This window comes from Juglans regia, chromosome 8 (assembly GCF_001411555.2).
Source record: "Juglans regia cultivar Chandler chromosome 8, Walnut 2.0, whole genome shotgun sequence".
NCBI lineage: Eukaryota > Viridiplantae > Streptophyta > Magnoliopsida > Fagales > Juglandaceae > Juglans > Juglans regia.
The window spans coordinates 23,966,230-23,993,791 of NC_049908.1; the positions used below are offsets into that span (position 1 = coordinate 23,966,230).

General features: G+C 35.8%; 2 protein-coding genes across 3 annotated transcripts; one reads left to right on the forward strand and one right to left on the reverse strand.

Moving 5' to 3' along the window:
- Window positions 1–327: 327 nt before the first annotated feature.
- LOC108989096 (oligopeptide transporter 7-like) lies at window positions 328–13,324 on the forward strand. Of its 2 annotated transcripts, none has more exons than XM_035693177.1 (10): window positions 328–430; window positions 559–1,153; window positions 6,677–7,246; window positions 9,381–9,636; window positions 9,886–10,068; window positions 10,191–10,801; window positions 11,160–11,219; window positions 11,396–11,493; window positions 12,305–12,387; window positions 12,940–13,324. In XM_035693177.1, exons 1-7 carry the CDS (start codon window positions 397–399, stop codon window positions 11,161–11,163), a joined length of 2,253 nt encoding a protein of 750 aa, XP_035549070.1. In that variant the 5' UTR covers window positions 328–396; the 3' UTR covers window positions 11,164–11,219; window positions 11,396–11,493; window positions 12,305–12,387; window positions 12,940–13,324. The 2 variants fall into 2 exon arrangements, with proteins under 2 accessions (XP_035549070.1, XP_035549071.1); XM_035693178.1 differs by having other exon boundaries at window positions 12,313–12,387.
- Window positions 13,325–24,954: 11,630 nt separating this feature from the next.
- LOC109004112 (thaumatin-like protein 1b) lies at window positions 24,955–27,026 on the reverse strand. The gene is made up of 3 exons (XM_035693414.1): window positions 26,472–27,026; window positions 25,615–26,311; window positions 24,955–25,449 (listed from the first exon to the last, which is right to left on the reverse strand). The coding sequence occupies exons 1-3, from the start codon at window positions 26,530–26,532 to the stop codon at window positions 25,311–25,313; spliced, it is 897 nt and encodes a 298-aa protein (XP_035549307.1). The 5' UTR covers window positions 26,533–27,026; the 3' UTR covers window positions 24,955–25,310.
- Between the last annotated feature and the right edge of the window lie 536 nt (window positions 27,027–27,562).

The window sequence follows — 27,562 nt, forward strand, 5'->3', positions numbered from 1 at the left end:
AATCCAAACAAGCATGTACAAAACTTCAAATGTTTCCTGAACAATTAAAAAGAAAACTGTCCGAAATTTATGAACTTTTGACGTCAATTAAACTTTTCACCGCTTCTTAAAATATTTTAGTTATAAAGATGTTATATAAAAATAAATTTATATAATTTAATACGATACGTCATATTATAAAATTATTTTTATTTTAAAATAATAAATTTTATAAATTTATATTAATTTATAAATTTAATTTTTAATAATTTCTTGTATAGATAACACTTTAAAGAAAATAATAAAATATGATAGAATTCTGTATCAAGAATATAAGTATGGGTGTGACACAGATTAGATAATTAAGCGTGGACCTCGGGAAAAGCCCACGTTTTTAAGATTCAGTGGGTCAGGAAGATGAACAGAGATCAAGAAATCGAAGCTCCTCTCAGTAAGAATTTCCATTTCCACTCTCTTTTCTTCTCTTGATTTCCTTTCTATGTTTCCACTGCTTTCTTTAGCTTTCTCTTCATCTTTCCAACGCTCCAAACGCTGAGCTAACCGCCAACTCTTTCACAGTCCAGAAGAGTCAGACCTTCCAACCTCAAGCCTCCGATTCGGGCTTAACGGAGGATGGTTCCGGCGTTGAGAACTCTCCTATCGAGCAGGTAGCTCTCACGGTTCCGGTCACCGACGAACCCTCTCTCCCGAGTTTCACCTTCAGGACGTGGATTCTCGGAACACTAGCATGCGTCCTTCTCTCCTTCCTCAACCAGTTCTTCTGGTATCGGAGGGAGCCTTTGTCAATCACGTCGATCTCGGCTCAGATCGCGGTGGTCCCGCTCGGCCACTTGATGGCCTCGACGATTACAGACCGGGTGTTCTTCAGGGGGCGATGGTGGGAGTTCACGCTGAATCCCGGCCCGTTCAACGTGAAGGAGCACGTGCTGATCACGATCTTCGCCAACTCCGGGGCGGGTAACGTGTACGCGATTCACCTCGTTAGCGCCGTCAAGATATTCTACAAAAAGAATATGTCGTTCCTGGTGGCGTTTCTTGTCGTTATAACGACGCAGGTGCTGGGGTTCGGGTGGGCCGGGCTGTTTCGGCGTTACTTGGTGGAGCCCGCTGCCATGTGGTGGCCCCAAAATCTCGTGCAAGTCTCGCTATTCAGGTATGTTTCTGATCGCTCGATAAAGTTTCTTTAATGTCTTATCGGACAATCATCTTTATCCAGAGAGTCCCGTTGGTCAAAGTTTGTTTGTTTTTTGGTTTTTTTGAAAAAATGAAATTTTGTTGAAAATAAGGAATATAAGCAACAGTTACAATAGGCTGTTGTTCATCCTCCATTATAACTCAAATTCAACTCTAAAAGCTTCGTCAGCTAGGCAGTGATCAACTTGGGTAGCCACTCGTTTAACATGACTTATCTTCCAAAGCTCCAGCCTTCCTAATAAACTTTTGGTGTCCATTACAGTATGTCCACTATTGCTAATATCTTCAGCTTTCTTATGTAAAGAGTCCACCACCTGCTTTGCATCACCCTCAAATTCCACTCTGAGAAAGCCTAGCTCTAAAGAGAATTGGACAGCCATGTATGCTCCCCATACGTCAGCAATCTTTGGTGAAAGATAAACCTCTCTTGGTATCTGCATGGATGTTAGCACCTCACCATGATCATCCCGAATTATAACTCCACTCCAATTCTCGTTGTTTCTGGTCCAGAGCTATATCCCAATTTGCTTTCACTTAACCTATCCCAGGTGGCTGCCAACATTGTATAGACTTTCTTGGTAGTTTCCTCTCATCACGATCTTTCTGTTTGACTGCCTGATGCTCCTTTAGTGACTCCTTTGCATGAAACAGTAGAGATGGAGGATGCTGAAAGTTATTTCTGAAAATATAGTTGTTTCTACGTAACCATAAGGTCCTAGCATAACCATCAGCAATTCAGCTTATTCTGATTCCAGTATGTCCACTAGATTAAAACAGGCATCCTGGAACCTTATCCTTTCTATTCTGCTCTTCTGGATTGTTTTACAGTATAGTTCTCATGCATCTTTTGACGAGGGAAACTCCCATAAGATATGTTTTGTGGTTTCTTCCTCAAACTCATGTATCGGGCACATAGAATTTTGTGGCAACTTCCTACATAGATTAGATCGAGTTGAATCAGATATCATTAGAAGCCTTCTACATAAATTTTTAACAACATTGGGAACATTTGAGTTCCATATCACATACCAATTTCAATCTCTATCACAAGAATCTGAAGGACTCCCACCTGTTTTGCTAAAGATCTTCTTTTGAAGGTGATTGGCACTCCTTATTGAAAAATCTCCATTAGCTGTACATCTCCATATTTGTTTATTATCTCTGTTTTGAGACTTAAAGAGAGGTTTAGAATGGCTTTTGCATCCTCTTGGTTGATAATTTTCTTTATCAGGTCTAAATTCCATCCCCCCTTATCCTGATCAATCTACTTTCCACCTTTGCATTTCTATCCAAAACAGTAACTGAAGACCAAGTAGAGTAGGTAGAATGTTCTGGAGGCCATTTGTCTTTCCAAATTTGAATACTCTTACCATATCCTACCCTCCAAAATAACTCTTCACAGAAAAGGTCAGTACTGGCCAAATACTCTTCTAAGCATATGAAGCATTCCTGCTTAGTGTTGCCTCTTTCATGTCTCTCCATTTGGGGAATACTTAGCTCTGAGAATGTTAGCTGACAAGGAAGAAGGGTGCTGCACTATTCTACGCATTTTTTTTTTTTTGATAATTAATAAGAATTTTATTACCATGAATGAGCATAGCCCGAGTACACAGGAAGTATACAAGAGGAAATACCTACACACAGCGACTAAAAAGATAGAAAACACCTGATTAACTCCGACACATCATCACCATTCCTTACATTAGCCTTAGCCCATAGACATAGAGTTTTAAAGAAAAATTCCCTAATTTCTTCAACGATCGTTCTTTGTCTTCAAAACATCTCCCATTCCTTTCTAGCCATAAACACCACACATCAAGCACGAAGGAATCATTTTCCAAATGGCTGCAATAGGTAGACTCCGTCCAGCATACCTTCAACAAGCTAGTAAATTTACCACATGCTTTGGCATCACCCAAGAAATACCCATCCTTCCAAAAATGACATTCCACAAACTATTAGCCACCTCACAATGGAGAAACAAGTGATTAACTGATTCGCCATCTTTCTTGCACATAGAACACCAATCAACAATACAAAGACCATGCTTTCTTAGATTTTCTGTAGTCAGAATTTTATCATGAGACACCAGCCAACAGAAGAAAGCTACCTTACTCGGCACTTTAACTATCCAAATAATTTTCCAGGGGTAATCACATACACCTTGGCAGGTTTAAACATTATTATAGGAGTGTACTAAGAATCTGAAATTTCTTTTATGAATCCACAACAATCTGTCTACACTTCCTTGGACAATCTTCAACTCATATAATCTGCTGAGAAAATCTGAAATTACATTAACTTACCAGTCATTTACATTTCTCACGAAGTCAACAGTTCATTGAATGCTATTATTCAAAAATGAGAATGAATCAGCCACTGTTGCATCTTGCTGCCTTGCAATCTGAAAAAGTGAAGGAAATTCATTCTTGAGAGTTAACTCTCCACACCAATTATCATGCCAAAAGTGACTTCTTGATCCATCCCCCACCTTAAATTTGACATGTTTAACAAACTCCCTTCAACCCATTTGAATTGACTTCCATAATCCCATCCCATAAGCTCCTTTTACTTCATTTGAACACCAACTACCCCACATACCCCCATATTTAACATCTATCACATTTTTCCATGATGCATCTCTTTCTAAATGATATCTCCATAACCATTTCCCACAAAGAGCTTTATTAAAAAGCCTCAAGTTACGCACACCCAAACCACCATTTGAAATCAGTTGACATACCTTATCCCAACTCATCAATGATATTTCTTTTCCTCCCCTTTATCTCCCCACAAGAAATTCCTATAGATCTTTTCGTTTTTCATAGAAACCCCAACCAGTAAAGGAAAGAGAGAAAGGAAATATGTTGGAAGATTGGACAGCGTACTCATGATTAAAGTGATTCTACCCCCTTTAGACAAATATAATTTTTTCCAGCTGGCTAACCTCCTCTCAATCTTCTCAATCACTCCTTCCCAAATCGAAACAGATTTATGTGAGGCACTCAGGGGAAGACCAAGATACGTCATAGGCAGCGATGATATTTTACACCCCAAAATATTAGCCAGATCTGAAATATTTGACACTAAGCCCACCGGTACTATTTCAGACTTGGTAAAGTTAATTCTCAATCCCGACTCAGCTTCAAAACATAACAAAAGAGCTCTTAAGGACCAAAGTTTTTCTTGATTGGCTTCACTGAAAATTGATGTGTCATCGATGAAAAATAGATGAGAAACTTACCTATCCAAAAAAAAAGTAGATGAGAAACAATCACACTACTCCGACCCACTTCAAAACCCGACAAAAAGCTACCTCCCACCGTTGCTTCAATCATTCTACTCAATGCATCCATAACAAGAATAAAGAGAAACGGAGATATCGGATCTCCTTGTCTCAAACCACATGAACTATTAAAGAAACCAACCGGGTATCATTCACCAAAATAGAGAATCTTGGCGTAGAAATACAATGCTTTATCCACATACACCACCTCTCACCAAAACCATATTGACCAAGTAAATACAATAGAAAATCTCAGCAAACATGATCAAATGCCTTTTCCATATCCAATTTAACCAAAACTCCAGATTTGCCCATTTTAATTCTGTGATCCCAACATTCATTAGCTGTTAAAAAATGAATCTAATATTTGTCTTCCTCTCACAAAAGCATTTTTTGACTTCAATATAATTCTTCCCATTACTGCACTCATCCGATTGGCCAGCACCTTAGAAATTATCTTGTAAACCCCATTAAACAAACTAATTGGCCTGAAATCCCCGCATAGTTGCTGCCCCCACCTTTTTAGGAATCAAAGCTATAAAGTAGCATTGATACTTTTCTCGAATTTCATCAAAGCATGAAATTCCAGAAATACCTTCATAATGTCTTCCTTCACAATGTCGCAACATGCTTGGAAGAAAGCCATAGAAAACCCGTTTGGACCCGGAGCCTTGTCTTTAGCCATTCCTTTGACAACATCAAGCACTTCTTCTTCTTCAAAAACTCTCTCCATCCATGCTGCACTTTCTTGATCAATTGCATCAAAAGACAAACCATCTAGCCTTGGTCTCCACAAATATTCTTCCTTGAACAACTATTCTCCACAATTGTTTGGCTAACAAAGCTCTGTTGAAGCTTATATGATCTTGGAACCCTAGATCACTAGTTTTCTTTGTTCTTCCCAACTTATCCTAACTCATCCAATGAATTCTCTGTTCATTATCCTGATGCACCCAGTAAAACCTCTGGATCATCCTATTTATTTGAGAGCACAATGCCTTTGGGAGTAGGAAATTGCTTGTACAATAAGTTGGAATTACTTGAATCACGGCCTTAGGTAGAACCTCTTTTCCTGCCTAGGATAGAAAATTGATTTCCAGTTATTGATTCTTCCCCAAACTCTATTTGAAATCCCTTGAAAGTCCTCATACGATCCCTTCCAACAATTGGTGGCAAACCAAGGTATTTATCAAAACATCTAGTGGCCCAAACCCCAGATATATGTAGAAAGTGAAAAATTGGAGTTAAAGTGTACAATCTAAATTATATCTCATGAATGAGCTCGTAGATTCTCATTTAACTCTGAAACTTTATTATTTTAGCAGTCAAAGTTGCAAAATTTAAATGTTTTAAGTCGAAAATTATAAGAAATTTTTGTATGGTATTTATTTTATAATAAAAAATAATTTTGTAGTCAATGATGTCATCTTGACACTTGATATTTATAATTTTTTTTATAACTGTTAACAAATGAGTTATTTATAAATTTATTTTTCATAATTTTCTTTCTATTCATGATATTTCTTGTTTATCAAAATTTAAAAGACAACCTAATATTTCTTGACTAATTTAACATAAGGACCATGGTCCCTTGGTCATTATTTTTTTAAAAAACAATTATTTATAAATATTGTTAATTGTATATATAAATGAAAAAAAAAATTGAATTTGACCTCATTAGAATTAAAATTCATCTTCCTATAGTTGGTGAGCTTTTAGAAAAACTCAGCATGTTTAACTTACAATCTATTTATTTTTATAAATTATACAAAAAAAAAGAATCGGTCTCTGCATCTCTTAAAATTCTCAAATGAGTTGTGGGAATGTTTTGTTCTGATTGCTGCTTGATACAAGTGGATATGACCTCCTTAAATGTGAGTTGATTCTGTTTATAATCTCTTTAATAAATTTTGGAAAATTGTAAGGAGAAACTATATAACAATTTCGTCTCAAAAGATGAAACATTTCACCAAAAAAGTAGATTTAATAAATGCGGTTTTTTTTTTTTCCCTGACATCAAATGGGATAATAGATTGTACCTCCCAATCCCATTTGGAGAATAAGAAGTTCTGGCTCTGTTTGAATATAATTTCTGATTAAAACTGTTATTGTTTGTTATCAAATTTTTTTTTTTGACAGTTCGAAGTTGCTGTAGTCAGTGATGCCATCTTTGACGTATGTATTATGAATTCACAGGGCATTACATGAGAAAGAGAAGAGGCCCAAGGATGGGTTAACACGGAATCAATTCTTCCTCATCGCCTTCTTCTGCTCCTTTGCTTACTATGTCTTTCCAGGCTACCTATTCCCAATGTTAACGTCCGTTTCCTGGATTTGTTGGGTTTTCCCTACTTCCATCCTTGCCCAACAGCTAGGCTCAGGACTTCACGGTCTTGGCATTGGTGCTTTGGGTTTTGATTGGTCCAGTATATCCTCTTACCTTGGAAGCCCACTTGCCAGTCCATGGTTTGCTACTGCCAACATTGCTGCTGGTTTTGTGCTCATCACGTATGTTATTACCCCCATAGCTTATTGGCTTAATATCTATAAAGCCAAGACGTTTCCCATATTCTCAGATGGGCTTTTCACTTCTAGTGGCCAAAGCTACAATATCTCAGCTATAATAGATGCCAACTTTCGCCTTGACATTGATGCATATAAGCATAAAGGCCGTCTTTATCTCAGCGTCTTCTTTGCTTTATACTATGGTATCAATTTTGCCTGCCTTGCTGCCACTGTTGTTCATGTGTTCCTCTTCCAAGGAAGGTAAACCAAGGTTTTCTGGTTGAATTGCTTGTTTGAAACCTGTAACTCACTTTCTCTGATTTTGGTTAGATGGGCAGCACTTGGTTTCACATTGTAAATTTTAGATAATTCTAACTCACATTTTCTTGATTGCGGTTAGATGGGCATCACTTAGTTGCATATTGTACATTACAGATAAATGTTACTCATTTGTCCCCAGACTTGCACACCAACTGGTGACTTCTACTCCTTTTTCCAAAAAATAATGCTTAGTGGTAACTGTAACACCATGTTCCTGTAGGTTAGGGATGCTCGTAAAGTGTGATATCACACCTGGTGAGAGATCCACAAAAAGAAAACTATTACATTTTATAAGAGTTATAGAATTAAATATAACAGAGTATCTTGAAAACAGAATTAAAAAGAGTAACATAAATATTTAATAAAGTAATCTATGTGTTTGACATTTATTCATGGATGCCAGATTTGGTTGTCCAAGCCTGACCTGGTTGTTCATCTTCCTCATTCTCTTCACTCGGGAAGTTAAAACCCTAAAACCAACAAAATGAGTCAAAGACTCAATGAATAGCACATCATACAGTAAACATAACACGACATGACATTGATGCATATATCCACCATTGACCACCCTCTACTGGTAGACCAAGTATACACCCTCCCTAGATATTTATAAAATTTAAAAATAAATTAATTCATGTTATACAGGTTGATTGCGGGTTTCGCTGGTTGACCCGCAATTGGCCTATTTATTAATTGTGTCTTCTCGGGTCAACCCTTATTGACCAAAACCCATTTATATAAAATCTAGACCTGCTAATTTTGTGTCATATTCGTGTCGGATTTATGGGTCGTGTTATGTATTGCCACTCCTAGTAGGAAAATTGGGCTAGAGAGAAAAAAAAACAAAGGAGAAAAGGAGAAGAGGGAGGAGGAATAACCGAGCACACCTGGTCTTCATGGTGGTGCAGAGGAGGCCGTGGTGGAGCTATGAGAGCTGGTGTGCATGGACTGAATTTGGTTTTTCGGTGATACAGAGATGATGATCATGAGTTACCAAGGGTACACACACATAGACACAGAGTCTGTGGTTGGTAGAAAAATAGGGGCAATGGGAGGGAAGATTGTGTGAGAGAAGGAATGAGAACTTAATATGTGAAAGTTAGAGAGTTTTGTGCATGAACACTTTTTAAAGATAAGAGTGCGTGCAGTCTTTGGTATCTATGATGTGTGGTTAGGTAGAAGTCAGAGAGAGAGAGAGAGTGAGAGCTTTCCGTAACATGGATGTCGTGGTAAGCGTGATATTTAGAGTGGGGACTGTAGAGAGAGAGAGGCAAAGAAGGAGAGGTAGGGATAGAGAACTCTAGAGGTCAGTTTGAAGTAGGAGTGTAATTGGTGTAGTTTTACCCAATGACCCTGGATGTAAATAAGAAACGAGGGAGAGAATTTGGTTTTTCGGCAGACGTGGGTAGGAGTTTGAAAGTGAGAGGGCTGCAGGTGTTTGACTGAGCTATGAGAGAGTCTGCAAGTGGAGTTTGAATGAATTTTAAATAGCCAGATGATTTGGATGATCGGATAATTTTAAAATTGGCTGAATTGAAAGTAATTTCAAAATAATAATAGAATCTTATAAATTTGAAATAATTATAATATATGGGCTCATAAAATTTCATTCCACCATAAATGTGGGCTTTTCCAAATGGAATTGTCCATAAAAGATTTTACATAAATCATGGGCCAGCCGGCCTAAAGTCAAATTCGCCCCAATCGTCGGGATTTTAAGACCCGGGTGTTGCACAACCCGTCGGGTTGTCTGTACAATTGAAGACTAAATCCATGCACGTCTGTACATGTATGTGACATATGGCCCTTCTTAAATTGTTTCGTAGAAAGTACCCATCTATACCAGGAGTCAACTCATAATTATCTTCAAGAAAACTGTATAATTATGTCATGTTAACCACTTTCAAGTATCGGTTCCAGCCCTCAATAAAGTTAAATTTAATTTTTTCTGCTTGTAACTCAAGCTACCTCTAATTTTCACATCAACGTTGTGCAATCAAAGAGAGGCAACGATGAACTAGCATTTACATTGAATTATATTCAGTATGTTGCACTTACAATTTAAAGGATGTAGGGAAATGTGGCAGCTAAGCAAGTCTGCCATCCAAGAGAAGAAGATGGATGTGCACACAAAGCTCATGAGAAAATATAAGCAAGTTCCTCAATGGTGGTTCATGTGCATCCTTGTGATCAACATTGTGGCTTCCATATTTACTTGCCAGTACTACAACGATCAACTCCAATTGCCATGGTGGGGCGTCTTGCTAGCTTGCTGTATTGCCTTATTTTTCACTCTTCCTGTTGGAGTCATCAAGGCCACAACAAATCAGGTACGTCTCTGGACAATATGCACTCTCCCTCAAGCACATTTCACATTTAAGTGCAGACTTGGGGGTTATCTTTCTATCATCAAGTCTAGCTATAAGTCATGAAAAGGTTTAACTGTGGTCCATGCACTCATCCTAAATGTAAACTTATGAGCATGACATGCATTGTTTTAATTCTTGTTTGAGAGAACAAAATCTCCTGCATACAGTTATTAGTCTTCTAACACGATTAAATCTTTCACTTGGGAGCAGATGCTGACCTTGAATGTGATCACAGAGTATATTATCGGGTATCTATATCCAGGATATCCTGTTGCCAACATATGCTTCAAAGTGTATGGCAACATAAGTGTGAAACAGGGAATCACCTTTCTGGAAGACTTCAAGCTTGGTCATTATATGAAGATTCCTCCAAGATTCATGTTTGTGGTGCAGGTAACTATCCTGTGCATTCTACTTCCCATATAGAAATGGAAGTGTTTCATCAATTACTGTACAGCAGGATTTATAATCGTCCTTCTGATCCCTTAATCACAATAGCAACGATTCTTTTTCAGGTTGTAGGTACTGTAGTAGCAGCATTGGTGCATTTAGGAACAGCATGGTGGCTTATGGATAGCATTCCAAACATATGTGATAGGGAATTGCTTCCAGCTGGCAGCCCATGGACTTGCCCAGGCGATCATGTATTCTATGATGCTTCTGTTATATGGGGCCTGATTGGGACTCGAAGAATTTTTGGAGATCTTGGGCACTACTCTGCCATCAACTGGTTTTTTCTGGCTGGGGCTATAGCTCCTGTCCTAGTTTGGCTTGCACACAAGGCCTTCCCTGACAGACAGTGGATTAGACTCATCACTATGCCTGTGCTCTTAGGGGCAACACTGAACATGCCCCCTGCCACTGCTGTCAATTACACCAGCTGGATTCTTATTGGTTTCACGTCGGGCTTTATTGCTTACAGATACTACCGTGAGTGGTGGAGCCGCCACAACTACGTGCTATCCGGGGCACTTGATGCTGGATTAGCCTTCATGGGAGTATTATTATACTTTTGTTTTGGGATGGAACATATTGGTCTCAACTGGTGGGGCAGTGATTCAGATGGATGTCCACTGGCTTCTTGTCCAACGGTTGGAGGGGTCATAGTGGACGGCTGCCCACTTCTGTGAGTGTATTTGTTCCTGTATTAATAGTAGCTTAACCAAAAGAAGAAGCAGCAACAACAGCAGCAGAATAGGAATTGTATTTATCTTTGCCATTAGTGCAGAAATGTAAAGTACAATACAAGTATAGTGGAATTTACACTGAAATTTTCCTAGCTTTGATTCTTCATAATCTTTCCTGCTCTGTTTAACTCCACAAGTTTCGTGACTTATGCTACCATGGGTTTTGCTTGATAACATCCACTGATATACTCGGTCATTGACTTTATTTTGTTTCGGTTGCTATATTTTTCTTTTCATTATTTCTACTTAAAATAATGTTTTCCATTTGTATTTATAATTTTGACAATTCTTGTACTGATGATTGGCCTTCAGAAGATACCCTGGCTTATTTTGCTCGTCACATGCAGACATGTTAAGGTTTGTAAAATGATATCACATCAATTTTTAGCTTTATCATTTTCATGCAGCCAATAGCAAGATGTATGCATCAGTAATGAATCTATACACATTTTCTGTCAGTTGCTTGCATGTTTTTTGAACATTTTAGTGTATTTTTTCTTTCAAACTCATCTGCAGTTTCCCTAATTTTCCAGGCATAAAAGTGAGAATTGACGTTTGGATCTGGCTATTGCAGCCATTACTGAGGTGTCAGAAATTATAATACGGGATGGAAATCCTCATGGAGTTGATTGTATCCTTTAATTTTGGTCATGGGTTTGTTTATTTTACCCTTTTGGTTTTGTCATGCTACTGGTTTTTGCACGGGGGAAATTCTGATTATGTTATCTAGTCTAATGGCATTTTTGGGTTAATAGATGCTGTTATTGTCTACCATGTAATTCTTGTCAAAGTCTAGAGAATATCTTCAAAACATCTCTTTCAACTTAGCTGTGGACTAATTACACAAATTGCCTAGACAGATAGAATGATTGGGTAGGAAAACTTGGGGACACATGGGAAGGTTATTGTCCCGGTGGGAAATTTTGATGCTGGTGTAGGAAAAGTACTTTCTGTGTGAGGCACTGTGGCTTGTTTGTATCTGCTTAAGGGGTTTGTTAGAGGATAATCATGAATGATGCGAGTTTTCTGGACAGGAAACTGTTAAGCTTATAAGTTGTTTGGGCCTGATTTTAAATAGTGGTCCTAGAATAGACTCGGGCCTGCTCAAGAGTTGGTCTGTGGGTGGGCATGGACTGCCTCAACTCACAAAAGCTACTAGCTCAGTTTTTCCAATATATTTGTAGTTGTTACTGCCGCCAAGTCCTTCAATTTTTCAAATTTTCTGCATTTGCATAGTGTCTGTTATCAAGCTGTTGTCAGTAACATCTCCTCCTTTATTTTTTAGTTTTTTCTTTCCTTTGTTTCTTACTTTTTTGCTCTTCTACCTATTGTGCAATAATATTTCTACAAGCAACCTGCCTCCCCTCGGTTTCGTCCCTTTTTTGTTCGTTCTCCTTTCTTGTTTTTATCAGGATTCAGAGTGCTTGTTCCTTGACATCCAGATATTCAGCGTGACATAGAAACTGATCTGGAGCATTTGGTGCTACAATAGTGAACTCTATGACATTGCATTGGAATCAAGAAGGTATATAAAATATCTCTAGTTCTTTTGATGTCATATTTGCAAGTGACTGGTAAGTTTAAAAGAAGTTTGATGTCTCTAAAGTATTTAACTCGATTCGATTTCCACCATTTAAGAGATAGGATAATCATCAAAAGAGGTTGAGGTGATTTTATATTTTCTAATTGCTATTAAGTGCGTTTCAAGTACTTTCTGATGCCTTGTGACAGTACAATACTTTCAGCACCCCCTACTACAAGGGTTTGAATTTCTGATGCCTGTGATAGTAATTTGTGGGTCCCACTTTTGAGAGTGCATGACACTCGCACAGCTTCCACATCTATCTATATATCTGGTGGATGCCTCTTTCCTTCCAAATTTGGTTGCTTACAATTTCTAATTACCTGCAGATGTTTAGATAGCTAAGTTTCCTTCATTGATTGACAGAAAGGGCATTAGTACGTAATGCGTGAACACTTGCAAACATGGAACTCTTATTCATGTCAAGTTTGTCTTCTTTTAACATTTATTAATTTGATGTCATTCTTACAACACTTTCTTTATGGAATTCATCAGTGTTTCTGAAGAAAGCAGAGGGCCCTCTGAAGCTTTATATTTTTCAGTCCTAAAAGAGGCGATTCATTGGACAAGTTTTTTGAGACAATTAAAACAAACGTCATCAAGCGTTCATGCACATGGCAAAGGCTCCCTGGCCCAGCTATGATAAAGATCCCTGCTAGCCCTTAATGATCAGAATTACAGTATGAACTTCTTTCGTCAACTCTTGTTTTAACTTTTGAAATTTCCCATTACAGACACCTTCCAATTACACTGTTTTGTTCTCTTTTTTCTTTTTCTTTTGCACACTTGTGGGGTCCTCGCTGATTTGGTGTTTGCCAATTGGAAACGAAAGCAAAACAGATACTGCTTCTGATTGATGTAATTTATATTGGTGTTGTTATCTTGGGACATAAAAATAGGGGAGTGCATACACTTTCGGAGTATAAGATTCCTCATCTTCATATAGGCATCAAAGTTAGAAACCAAAAAGCTTTTAGATATATACAGCCAGCCGTCCATGATTAAACAAAGACTCTTCTCCACCCACAGGATGGGTGCAGGACAATGTCAAAAGGCTAAAGCTATCAGATACTACGTGGATCAATTAAACTATATGTATGTTATAGAACGTGTCACTTCCATGGTGAAAATATATGAACATGTCTTGGCTGGCTTCAATTCTTCTCTTTTACGAAATGTAAATAATTATTTCCCTGCACTCAGTGTGTTGCTAAGCTTCCAGTCATGCATATATATATATATATATATATATATATATATATATGTTGATGAAACTGAAAGTTCAAGTCGTATCTAGGCCTGTACATTAAAAGGAGTAGGAAATGTTCTAATTTGAATTGTTTGGAATTATTATAAAGGACGAGCTTCTCGTTTTCAAAATGATTAATGTAGGATATCATTGATCATAAACATGCATCGTTTTGGTGAATATATCCAAGTTCCACTCTGGAATACACATATACATGACTGAATCAAATACAATATGTAGGGGGTGTGCATCTAGACTTGATTTTTTCGGTCTGGTCCGGAACTCGGACATCCAGGTGAATCCGGGCGGTTATCTACTTAGATCCGGTTAATTAACAGGTTATCCGTAATCGGATGTTTTTCTCATAAACAAAACTTTTATTTCAAAATGACATTGTTTTTGTACATGCATGTACAAAAATTAGAATTAAAAAAAAGTGGATTTAAAAATTGAATACCGGTTACAATCTGGGAATCCAGTTCTAAAACATAATGTCTCCCTGATTGTAATATGGTTTACTAGGGCAGGTATTTGCCCGGTTTTAAAAATTTGAGTACGGATCTGAATCCGGATGCACACCCTATAATACTAGAAACTCATTAGCCACACCAGATATAACACTAGCGCTGATCAATTAGTTTATTGGATTTTTGGCATTTGGTTTTAGCCATTATTAGCGTTCCATTAAAAAAAAAAAAAAAGCATGATAAATCATAAAGTAATTACTTTATATTTTTGGACTTTAGACCAATTTCTACAATTGGCACATACGACAAGATTGCAGGATTTTGTATTTGTAATAGCAATATATAGCAGTCCCTTTGTAACCATATTTTTCCTCCCAAATCGAGGGAATTTCTTTTTTCCCGAGTTTTGATAATGAAACGCTTAACATATCACCTTTATATATCTTCCCGTGTTGCCTTGGAATAAAATGGGAACTTGCATGCGACATGTTATTATTAGCAGGGTTGCAAATCGTGTTTTTAGATTGTGTTTGTGTCATGTCAAGTCATGAATATTCGATTATATAAGTCAACTCGAACTCGACCCGTTAAGCTAAACATGTCAAACTTTCAAGTTCTAATCCAATCTATTTAGATAATAAGTAGTGTCGTGTCACTTGTTTAGACCTGTTTAATACTTAATTAAAAATAAATTAACACAACATGATCCATTTAAACTCATTTCATATAAATGGGTTGAATTAATACGCATAATTCATTTGACTTGATTAATATAATTTCACATAAAAATTAAAATCTATATTTATTAATAACAACAATATCTTAAAAAATATATAATATCAATATTTTTCAAATTTTAACATATAATAAAACAAATATTCCAAACCATACAATAGCAAATATGAGCATAGGTCTAAAATTACTATCCCAACAATAAAAACAATAAAAACATAAGCTGGGGAATACCAATATTACAACTTAATAATTATAAAATTTTAATGTTGAAATAAAATCTAAATGGTTTAAAACGGGTTGATTTCGTGTTAAGCGAGTTGACTCGTTAATAAATCGTGTTTTAACGGATCAACCCATTTTGACCTGAACCCGTTAACATCAAATCCAAACCTGCTAATTTCATATCATGTTTGTGTTGGGTTCATAAGTCGTGTCATATATTGTCACCCCTAATTATTAGCTTCCTTTATACTACATATATAGAGTGTAGGATCATGTCCGGTATGACGAGGATGTCAAGATCATTTCTTTTTGGTTAGTAGATGTATTAAACAAGGAAATCTTTGTTTATACACTGATGTTGCTTAATGTAATATGTTAAATCGATTTTATAATAAAAATAGTTCTGCAATTTGATGGATTATATTAAACTACATTTCTCATATATTAAGCTATATTTTTCATTTGATGGTATGTAAACTTTTTCATGTAAGATTTTTGTGTAGACTAAATATTAATTCTCATTAAACAATACCAAAATTTAGAAGCCTGAAATAAATCTTTAGTTTTTGTGTATTTTTGTAATTTCTTTAGAATATATATTACATATTCTTGGTTTCATTCTGAATTAACCTTTTGTTTTTCAAGGTTGTTTGCTTGTGTTCTTTTTTCCCAGAGTCTCTCTCTTTTTTCTTTTTTCTTTTTTAACACCTTTATGTTGTACACATTCGGTTCGCATTCTATCGTTTTATTTTTTGGTACATGATCCGTTAAAATATCCTACAAAAGTGGTAATGAAAAAGAACCACAAAAAATGGATCGAAGTCATACTCTTATCTTAAAGATCATCAAGAAAAGTAGTTTTGTTTCTTGTGTTTGTGTTGTTGCTTGCAGGTCATGTCTGCATGGTGCGCTCCCGGCCACACAAGTTTATTTGCGAAGAATCACATCTCTAGTGGTACCCAAATATATATTAGGGCGGCAATTTTGGATTGTAACCTATTTGTATCCGTCTCTAACCATGCACAATGATGTGTGTCTATATATATATATATATATATATATATATATATATGAATAATGCTACTCTTACCACTCCCGGTCCCGCTTTTGGTCCCGCTCAGTGTAAAATTATTTTTTTAATATATTTTTTTTTTACTTAATGATTAAGTGTTTTTTAATGATATTATAATTTTTTTTATTTTTTTTAAAAATATTTTATAATGTTAAAAAATACATATATAAAAAAGTAAAATAAAAAAACACTACATTTTACACTGAGCGGGACCGAGAGCGGGAGAGGGAAAGGGGGCTGTAGCAGGACTCTATATATATATATATATATATATATATAGAGCAATGCTACGTACAGTCTCTAAATAGGGATTACATTGCAAGCCTAGTTAATTTAATCTTTAAATTTTTTTTAAAATTACAATAATATCCTTATCAAAATGGTACTTTTTTCTATTTAATGAAGGGTTTGTACATGCAATCCTCATTTGGGGACTGCAAATAGAATTTCTCTAGCATGACTGAGTATAAATGTTAAATGTATGTAGTGTATGACATCCCACATTACAAAAATAAATTGACGAAATCTGTATATTTATTTATTACGGATTAAGTATTTTAACTTGATAGTACTAGGAACGCCGGGTCTCCCGATGAAAAAAAGAATTCATTGGATGTATGATTTAAAAATTAGAGGGATGATGAAATCTATTTATTTATTTACTGCAAACTATAGTTAATTTTGTCTATTCATTTACTCGATATCATACATATATAACAAATTTTTTCACCATATGTACTACGTTAGGATTAATTCCTTTTAAAAATGGGATGATCATCACTTGCATTAATTGTTAGAAAACTCAAATCCGACCGTTGGTCAGCACCGGCCACTTGATCTGGTCGACATGTTGGTGATCATGACAGTACGGTTCATTATATATACATGAATGATGATGAAGATGAGTGGTGTACATTTTCTTGAGTCATGTTACGATCGAGGAGTGTTGATAGAAGACAACGCGCGTTATGATCTTAGCTTAACCATTATTAATTGAGGTTGCCGGCCTCGAATAATCCATGCAAAGTCATGTGAAACTAATTAAATTATCATTAATGCTATTAACTGATCATCATGTACTACATATGTACTGATCAACATGGGTCGACTTGGGGTCCTCTTTGAATATAAGCATGCATGGAGTGAATATATATATATATATATTTTGAGACATGGATTGATGGATATTCCAACTCATTTCTATGGCCGGCTATGATATATTTTGGTGAGATTGGAGGGGTTCGATTTGTCTCCATAGAGCGTATAAAAATCTTGGATTAATTTGACTAGATCATCATCGCTATGAGTAGATCTCTCTCTCTCAATAGCTAGCTAGATTAGAGGTGTAATTGGTCCAGTCCGATCGGTTATTTCCGGACCAAAAATCTTATAGTCCTAAACTAGATATACATATATATATATATATGGTCACAATTAAATAGGGGATTTTAGTTCATAAAAGAAAACAAGATATTTTTTTATATGAATTTTTTAAAATTATAAATTTGGACCTAACAATATTATATAAAGAAATTAACGATTTTAAGTATTAATCAAATTGGAATCTTTATTTGTTATCGCACGAACACCATATAGTACTAATTTCTTCGTTTTTGCCGATTAATACATGATAATTAATATATAATAATATATATTGTGATTGATAGCATCAACTTTAGCTAATGGAATTACAAGTGTCGCTTTTTAAAAAATCCAAAAAGAATTGTAGGTGAACATGATGGGAGCTCGGGAGTTATTGATCAGATCAATATCAAAAGATTCCAAACATGGGCATCACATGATGCCTGATCATATTCTATCTTTCAAAATCCCAAAGCAAGCTACGTACATGATACGTTTTGGCATTAGAAAATCAAAAGATAGTTATATATTCTTTCCTTGAGAGTGTTGATCCACATTATCATGACTTACTATATATATATATTATATATAGATGCTTTAATCATGTACGTACAAAGAGATCACATGTACGAAAATAAACCTATAAATTAATGATATGTGTCATGATGTGATACATTAGATTATAAATTTATTTTTATTGTAAAATAGATATAATGTATCACATCAAATTACGTCAATTTATAGATTTACTTTTTGTGAAATCTCTTTGTGACTGTATAAGTCATTATATCTTAAACTTTGCAAATAGAAAATTAAGTTTCATCAGAATTAATTGGCCGGAACGTCGTACGTCCTACATACAAATTTTGAATTTACAGTCATGATCATCAACATGAGAATAGGTCTAATTTGCTAATAATTGTATGTTTAAATATATATATATATATATATATATATATATATATTACTGATCATGTTCACAAATCTATATGAATATTCTAAAAGATTTCCTTTCCCAGAACATTGGGAAGAAAGAGTCGTAGATCAATGGGCCGGGAGTGAACAAAACCATGTGGTTGATGTCTGAATTACTAATAATGGCACAGCGCGCGCTTATATCATGCAAATGTCTCAATTTTATGGCAGAATTAATATACTTTATATATACAAAGTAGTGATCATAGGGTACGTACTAGATAACACATGACATGATTTGCATCATGTGCAACTTCTACATATCCAATTAAGTTCGTTGCTCCTTGGGTCGGATTCTCCTACGTACAAACTTTTTCAGTGGGACATTCATGTGTCGATCTGTCCCCCTAAGTGATCGATCTCAATATGAATGCCACGTTATAAACTGTAGGCTTCGTTTGGAATCACAATTTCTCTCAACTCATCTCAACTCATCATTACAACTTTTTCAAATCTCAACACAAAATATAATAAACAATTCAACTTTTTCAAATCTCAAAATAATAATAATAATAATAAATAATATTCTAACAATATTTTATTATCTCAACTCAACTCAATTCAACTCACTTCAACATCCAAACACAACCTAAATCTTCCAAATCCATATATACAATATTGATGATCATATATATATATGATATAAATTTGAAATTTGAGTACATAAAACCAATATTTTGAATACCGTACTTGATGCTGTACCGGTCAAGGCACTGGAAGAAAATATTTCAGTACCGGTACCATTTCGGGATAGCGTTTCGGGATAACATTTCGGAATACTCGATATATAAATAAATTATATATAAATACATACATATAAATTATAAATAGTAGTCTGAATTGTGGGTTAAAAAATAAGCTTGTAGTTTGAAAAAACGAAAAAAAAAAAAAAACACACTGGCCGAAACATCGGCTGGTATAGGCCGAAATTGAGGCCGGTACGGCCGGTATGAAATAGATATAGTACCTGTACCGGCCGGTATGATACGAAATTTAAAACTATGCATAAAACCCCACATTGACTATTCGCAATTGCAACAACGACATCAACAAGCAAACTGCATGTATCTAACATAATATTATTCGATTTCTTCCTTTCATCGAGTAGTTGGTCCTATCCCATTAGGGATGGAAAAATCATAGTCACCAACCTATCAACTATTATCTGTCACGTCCAACGAAATCTCGACAGCATCTCCCCATAATTCTCCAAATATGTTCGTTTGGTAGTGTACACCGACAAGTAACACCTTGAGGCACCATCACCGAAACTGCATATCCAGAGAACAAGAAGGGATAACTGTACCAAAATCATAATATTGGATGCTAACAGATACAATTATATAGTTTGCGAGATTGATCTTACAATCTCAAACTGTCCACTCTGGACAATTCAAGAGTTATCAATCAACTGTTCATTCAGATTGAAAACTCTCAAACGGGTTTAAGATTTATTTCGATGAAACATACATAAAGAGATCCCATAGACAACGTCACTATTGATGACGTGTTTCGCGGTCTAGGCAACTCCACGCTGTTGAGTTCGGGACTTGGTTCTTGTTGAGATAGAGAATGGGGGGCTCGGGGCCGTTATAGCTCCGATGCTTAAGTTAGTGATTGGGAAGGAGAGAGAAAAATATTCAGTCAAGGAGAATGAGAGCTGAAGTATTCAAGAGTGTGAACCCTCCCCTGGCTGAGAGCTGGGGTATTTATACCTAGTCGGGGAGATTACTGAGGTTGAGGTAGTCGGTATGCAGCTTCGTACTGAGGTTGGGTGTCCCTGCCAGCTTCCTGTTGTGCTGCAGGCTTGCCAGACCTAGTAGTCGGCCATTACTGACGCCCCAGGGTCACGTCATGGCGTACTGAGCCCCGGGACGCATTAAATGCAGCGTGGCTCCCTGTCATGGCGTGCTCGCCCCCATCCCATCAATGCGACGTGGTTCTGGTCAAGCACGTCCATCTCTTTGCATTGTCCAGATGCCAAGGTTCAAGGACAATGTATATCCCTTAATGTCAGCCGAAAGTGGTGTCGGGTTGTCTTGCCTTCCATCCTTTTGTCAATGTGTCATACCTGATTGCTCCACTTCCTGGGTCAACTTGGCCCAACCCAGACATTCACCTCGGGCCTTGTGGGCCGGACCTACTCCTAGGGCCCTGCCCTAGGGATTACTCCCCTCACATGAATATATCAACAAATAATTACATCAACAATTAAAGATCAAATTAATAAAAATGATCGATAGTACTTAACGTGCGGTAGAAATTTGTTATTTTATTATGATACAATAAATGATAATTTATCCAAGAAAATGATGATGATAACTACAAAAAAATATAAAAAAGTTCCCATTAAATTAGTTGTAACTTGCGAGTACGTACGTATGGGTAAAGTGATGATCCTATTATCAAGACTTTTTATCTCTTCTAAAGGCTTATACTCCCATCAACATCGCAATGACAATTGATGCTGTATAGTGTATATGGCCGTGTAAAGTACTCATATGGATAACATTTATGACTTTATATAGCTTTTGCATGAGCATCGACCTCTCCATCATTAATTTTCCATTTTTTCCATATGACCGTTCTTTTTTTTTTCTTTATACATATATATATATATATATATATAATTCTTTGTGAAAAGGGCTAGGCCTTGAAAACCTTTTGTTTCTTAAGCTTTTTTCGGGAGGGTTAGTACTTGTTTTTCAAGGCAAAATTAAGGGTTTATATTATATAATTAATGATGAAAAGAGGGTCTGATCACATTAATTAGGACGTTTGGCATAACGAAAGAGACAAAATATATACGGGAAGAATTCGGGGGACTTTATTATGAAAAAGGATATATATATATATATATATATATATATATATATATATATATAAAATTTATTTATGTATGTATATGACAGAGGGTAAGAAAAGGAGGTCAAAGGAAAGGAAAAGCTGGTAAATTAAAGTAGTACATGAGGTGGAAGAGCAAACAAACATGCATGCAGGAGAAGGAAAAGCTAGCAAAATGGCTGGAATGGCTAGCTAGCTAGCTTTATATTTTAACTTATCAAGATCATATGGTTAATTTGTTGAAAGTATATATGCATGTACCTTCTTAATTTGTGCTTTTGTTCTTAATATTCAGAAGCCTAGCCCTTTTGATTATCGCATTAACAAAACTGCATGTCTAATTCTTTGTTTTCAAGCACAAGATCATTTTGATCACGCGCATGATGATCACATCATTCATGTGCATGTAGATCATCATGATCAATACACCTGATACAATCTAGTACATATATATAAACAAACTCCACAAACTATAAAGAGTACTGTCGTCTCGATATGGGTTTTGCAAATCATGTCTTAAAAAAACATGCATGACACATGCGATCGAGTGTCCAAAAAACAACACCACCTACGTACCGCGTACGTACTATACATACCAGATGATCATCGAGAGATCAGATCAGAATCAAAGCTTTGCTAGCAGCTTGCTGAGGTGCACTACTTGATCTACTAGCTATGATAAGGTTATTTGCGATGAGTTGGAAATCCACTGTGGACGTACAGAGTCAGGATGATCTAGATAATGACCTGACGATAGATAGTCATGAGGATTTAGCCCTAGCCGTCGTTGACATGAGTAAGGTATCTAGCTGGGGTGTCTATGTACGTATAGCTGGAGATCAAGAAAAAGGCACTTTGGCCGGCCTATATTATATGATTCTCAAAAACGAAATGGTCTTCAGTAAAGTAGAATATTGGCTAAGAACGAATTCATCGTCATCATCAGGTAAAGCAAGCCATGCCAGCAGCACTTGGGAAACTTTGTTGACTACATTAATTGATCATGAAAACTTCCATTAATTAAGTCGACCATCCGTTGCTAATCCACGTAAACTGATTAATATAACAGCTCTCCATTAGCTAGTAAAGTAGTCTCCAGTACTGTATGGATCTAAGTTCTGAAAAATCAGAATTTCTCAATCTCAAGAAATGTGTACACGTACGTAGAATCCAATATCCATTCACCCTCAGCTTCTTATAATATATATACAAGAGCTAAACTGATCTGCTTGCTCATCAATATCTAATATAATCCTTTTGGCATGGAATCCTCTATGTCTAGCATATATAAGGCCAGCTGGACCCATCGATATTCGAATTCATTGGTTGGACATGCAAATTACTTTGGATATATACTCTTGTAAAAAAGGAGAAAAAACTTGTCTATTAGCAACTTATATAAATATATATATATATATATATATATATTTCAAGGGAAATGTTAATTAGTTTGAAAGAGATTTCATAAAAAGTACTAAAGTTTTATGAATTGACGTTACTATATATATATATCTACATGTTATAACTTTCGATGCTCATGGCCACCCAACCCGATTGATGTACTTGTTTTACTACTAGTACTGGATGGTCCTGAGCGCCTTAGCCTGATCATCATCAGCAATATCAGTACAGCATGCATATATATATATATGATGATCATGATTATCTTATCCACAAAATTATATATGGCCAGGATTACTACATGATATATATATATATATATATATATATATAATGGCTGCAGTCATCATTGAAACAGGCATTTCATCTTCTAGTACGTTAGGCGATTTGTAGTCACAAATGGAGAATCTGCATATTTGAAGGATACATGCAGCATGCTGCATGTTGATGATGTGAAATCCGACACATACACCAATTAAACTGGGACTAATTAGATTAAGATGTGAAAGCATAATATAGACCAATTAATATCACTTGTATGTATGTCATCATGTTTGCATATATGGTTCACTTTGTACTGTTAAAAAGGACTAGGAGCTTAATAAGAAACTTGGCTGTGTTTGAATGTTGAACTGAATTGAGTAGAGATAATAAAATATTGTTAAAATATTATTTTTTAATATTATTATTATTTTGAGATTTGAAAAAGTTGAATTATTTATTATATTTTATGTTAAAATTTAAAAAAATTATAATAATGAATTGAGATGAATTTATGAACAAACGAGTCCTTAAAAAAAATATTGAGTTTCTTATAAGATACTCATGGCATATTATATAATACTGGTGGAAAAAAGACAAGCTAGGAAAGTATTGAGGTTTGCATAAAACGATGACATGCATGCATGCAGTCTAATTTAATTAATTAATTAATTAATTAATTGGTTGTTGTTATTATTGAAAGAAAAGGAAAGGAAAACAACAAGATTATTAGGGTTCTTGATTCGAGATTAATGGCTGTTAATTCTAAGAGTGCAAATTATCTTATCTCATCTATCTAATAAATTTTCATAAATTCATTCACAAATGTCACTCAAATATAAACATTTTTTAATTTTTAATTTTTAATTTTTTCATCTAATCATTATCTAATTATTATAACTTTCTTTAACTTCTAAATAAAATATAAAAAATAATATTATTTTTTTAAATTTTAAAACAAAATTAATAATAATAAAAAATGATATTCTATCAATATTTTCACTTAATAATATTTTTATGTAATTTTTTCTTTATTATTTTTTAAAATACAATAAAATATTTTACCTTAAATAATTTCCCTATATTCCTAAATTATTTTCTAAACGAGATCTAAGTTGCAATATAATTATAAGATATGCAGCATGCTGCATGTATGGGAGAAATAGAAGAAGCAGCAGCTTGATCTTTTATTACTGATCAGTGGCTTTTTGACTCTGTATTAACACGTCAAGAAGATGTTAATGCCTTTTGAATCTTTGATCTTTTACTTTTTATTTAAAAGAAAAAAGAAAAAAAGAAAAGCGATTTGACGTAGTCGATTTCTGTCAGCTTGTAGTACTGTTTACAGGTGAGTAAAACCGTTTTCACAACCATCCAAAGAAAGAATTTGTGTTAGGAAAATCATTTAAACATTTTATTTTCTACGTCACTTTATACAATTATATTTTAAATAAAACGTATTTTTATAAAATATTTTATAAAAATAATATTATTTTATCAAAATACATTCATTTTATACATTATTATTTATAATATCTAAAAATATTTTATTCAATATTATTATTTACACAACATCTAAAAATTCTGAATAAATATAGATCAAAATTATTATTAAGAATATCTATTTTGTATACATAATATGACATCATATAGATCATACCTCTCTAAATAAATGTTAAAAATAAACAATTAAAAATAATTATGTAATAAATATAAAATATATATTATTATAATGAATTCTCTCCACCATTATTTAAAATTCGCTAGTTACCCAAAATCAAAGCAGGTTTACAAATGAAATGGCAGTACTAGCCCACATAAATTGTTTAATTTTTTAAAATCATTTTTTAAATTCTTTTAAATAATTTTAAGAATAAAAAATTATTAAATTATTAAAAAAACACTTCTTTAAATATTAAATAAAAATAATTAAAATAAGATTCCATAAAAAATATGTACACAAATTTTCGGTCATCATTCCTGAAAACTCCCCATCATCCATCCATCTCTGCATGTATCTGAAAGTTGGGTTCTCGATGTCGGGAAAAGACACTGGACCAAACAAAACAGCAGCAGCAGACCAACGACGAGGACCAACCTTTGGGCCACAATGCTAATTTTAACCCCCCAACACAAAGTACCAAAATTTCAACCTTCTCTCTCTCTCTCTGCCAAAACTTCAGACCCTACACGGCTACACCAGGTCCCGCCGAAGGTTCAGTCCGGCCACAAAGGTAACTTTGCTAATTCCAAGTTAGTGCGGCCTGGAAAGCATTGATTAGTGTCCTGCCAGAGTCCAAGCAGCTGCCATAACCGCCATAACTGCGAGGAAACAGCCAATGAACCTTGTCGATGTTTCACGTGTGCCAGCTGAGACTTGGACAGCAGATGGAAATTCTCCATTCGTGGACTTGAGACTGCATTACACCGCCAATATCACAGTTACCACCTTAATTAATTTGTATGGCAGATGATAAGAGTAACAATTTTTTTAATTGGAAAAATACAACGTGAGGAGCATCTCATCCGGGAATACAAATAAAGCCCCTTAATACATATAGCATAAATTAACAAATAAATACCTGGCGGATGGTGAAGGGCAGAAAGTGATTACGTAATTCGCAGATGCGCAGGTGAAGGTGCTGGTACCATCGTCGTAGGCGTAGCTGTAAGCGCGGGGGCACGCAGCCTTGAACAACTCCGAGTAAGAACTAGGCTTGCATGTTGCTGGCGTCCCGTAGTCCCCACTGCAGCAGTACTGCGGGTCCCCGAACGCCTCGCACGCGCTCTTGCAAGCCACGCTCTCGCCCTCCTCACCGCCGCTCATCAATTTCAGCTCCGTCGGACACGCACTGTTCAGGTCCGCCACGCACCCCGTCGATGTACAGTTTCCTCCGGTTCCACCCTGGGGCACAACGGCCATGGCGAGGTTGTATCCGTCCACGAGGCTGACGTCGTAGAAGTCGAGCCCACCGGCTCCATTCAGCGTGAACTCGGCCAAGGTGGCTGGAGGCGCCGCTCCACTTCCGGCACATTCTATTGTTGAGGAACCGCAATCTCCCGTGACGCATGAGAATTTACCGGTGGGGTCCTGAGTGCAACGTGTTCGACCCCAAAAACGGCCTGACCACGAGGTCGGTACATCGAGTGTGTTGGATTCGTCATGTTGGAGGGCGAAGCCGGTGGTGGAGAGCTGTGGGGTCCCTGCGCCAGATAGAATGCCCGGCCAAACTGTGTAGCTGCACTTGTTTATTATCGTGAATGTTGCTGAATACACACCTGCGAGAATATCAAACAGTTGTAACCAAACTTAAAAAACAGAGAGAAGATCAAAACGACCCTTATAATATATTTAGTGTTAACTCGGAGTACTTTATATCTCAGAAGCTTGATCTGATCTTTATATAACTACGCAGAAGCTAAACAAGATTCGTCTTACCTGATAGAATTTGGAGCAGAGACAGAGAGAGCAGAATGATAGAAAGTTTGAAGGAGACCATTGTGGATAGTAAACGAAAAGAGCTTGGAATGCTAAAACTTGGGTATTTGGGTAAACAATAGTTTAAAACCTATGCTGGGAGTGGGAGGAATTTGTAAACAGGTTGGCAGAAGGATGAAGTGCATTTATAGAAAGTTATAGGGTATGTGAAGGGGCATGGTGTTGTGACGTTGTCGATCCTGTCAATACTGAAGTGCATTTATATATATAATTTATACTTGAATGGCATATGTTTTCCTGTGTTGGTAGTCTGAAGGTTGCAGCTGGAGGTGTTCAAAAGATGCTTCTGGCCCAAAAGCCAGAATATTAATAAAAAATATGAATTTGATTTTACAAGTGGTAGTGTTGCTGAAAGGTTGACATTGAGATTCTCTATTCTAAAGATTACCCTAATCTCTTCCGACCTCTCGTCGGTCTGGACGGTTACAAATTTAGATACTCGAGTTAGTGATCTATTGGGTGGTTCTAAACTATTTATAATATTCTCTCTCCCTCGCAATTCCCAGAATTCTAAGTTAATTAAAACCAGGGCAGGCCATAATACACAGCAAGGACATTGCAGTCCACTACATGTCCATTTACTTGATGACCCGTGTTCTTAAAGCTCCAGCCCACGTCGGGTTACTTCTTCGAGAACGAGTAATGTTATGCATCATACTTTTAACTCATTTTTACTTTATTATATAAAATGTGATACATTTATTACATTTGATAAAAAATTATTCAATAGTGATAAATATGTAAGAGACGGCAAAGTTAATAGTAATAATTCTTGAAACTGTGTCTCCTGCCCTTTGGAGGAATGGAAGAGGCTGCTTACGTTGGTTTTGGTTTCCCCCTCAAGTTTTATGTTAATGATATATTAAATATATGTAGGATCATGAACCAAAACTGGAAGCAACCAACGTGACAATCTTTTTTGTTAAACGGGTCCTGATCAACCCAGTCGTGGGCTGACGTTAAATGGTGGATTAATGTGTCCTTTTATGTAACCAAAGGGTCCAGCCGGATAAACCTGGAGAACTCCATAA